At 62.6% G+C, this 497-nt stretch overlaps 1 protein-coding gene across 1 annotated transcript in view; it reads right to left on the bottom strand.

Annotated features, from left to right (window-relative positions):
* C3 (complement component 3) overlaps positions 1–497 on the bottom strand; it is a 19,528-nt gene that overhangs the window by 1,942 nt on the left and 17,089 nt on the right. Inside the window, 1 exon segment of the mRNA XM_009323963.1 lies at positions 5–108. Coding sequence (XP_009322238.1) covers positions 5–108 — 104 coding nt within the window.

Here is a 497-nt window from a genome sequence, read left to right as displayed (position 1 = left end):
TCGAATCTGTTGTTGGCGGTAGACGGTGACGGCCGCGGGCTGGATCAAGCCCACCCGGTATTGCTGGTGGGCCTTGAAGGCGAAACACTCCTCGGCCTTGTGCGAGATCTGGGGACGGGGACACGGGGACACAGGGACATGAGGACACGGGGATGGCAGTCAGCCAGGCTGGGAATCAGCGCCCCAATCCCCAGCCTGGCCCTGTCCCCAGCCATGTCCCCATGCTGTCCCTATCCATGACCTGGACCCATCCCTGTCCTTGTCCCCACCCCGAGACCCTTTTCCTGTCCCCATCTCTGTCCCCATCCATGTCCCCAACTTCATTCCCATCTCTGTCCCTGTTCCAGTCCCTATCCATGTCTCCAACCTCCTGCGTCCCCAGCCCCCCCCTGTCCCAGTCCTGTCCCCACCCATGTCCCCAGCTTCATCCTCATCCCTGTCCTCATCCTGTCCCTGCCCATGTCCCCAACTCCGTCCTACGCCCATCCTTGTCCCTG

The sequence above is a fragment of the Pygoscelis adeliae genome, unplaced genomic scaffold, assembly GCF_000699105.1.
Source record: "Pygoscelis adeliae isolate BGI_AS28 unplaced genomic scaffold, ASM69910v1 Scaffold1125, whole genome shotgun sequence".
NCBI lineage: Eukaryota > Metazoa > Chordata > Aves > Sphenisciformes > Spheniscidae > Pygoscelis > Pygoscelis adeliae.
The sequence above is the reverse complement of the archived record's forward strand: the minus strand, read 5'-3'. Positions and strand labels throughout refer to the sequence as shown.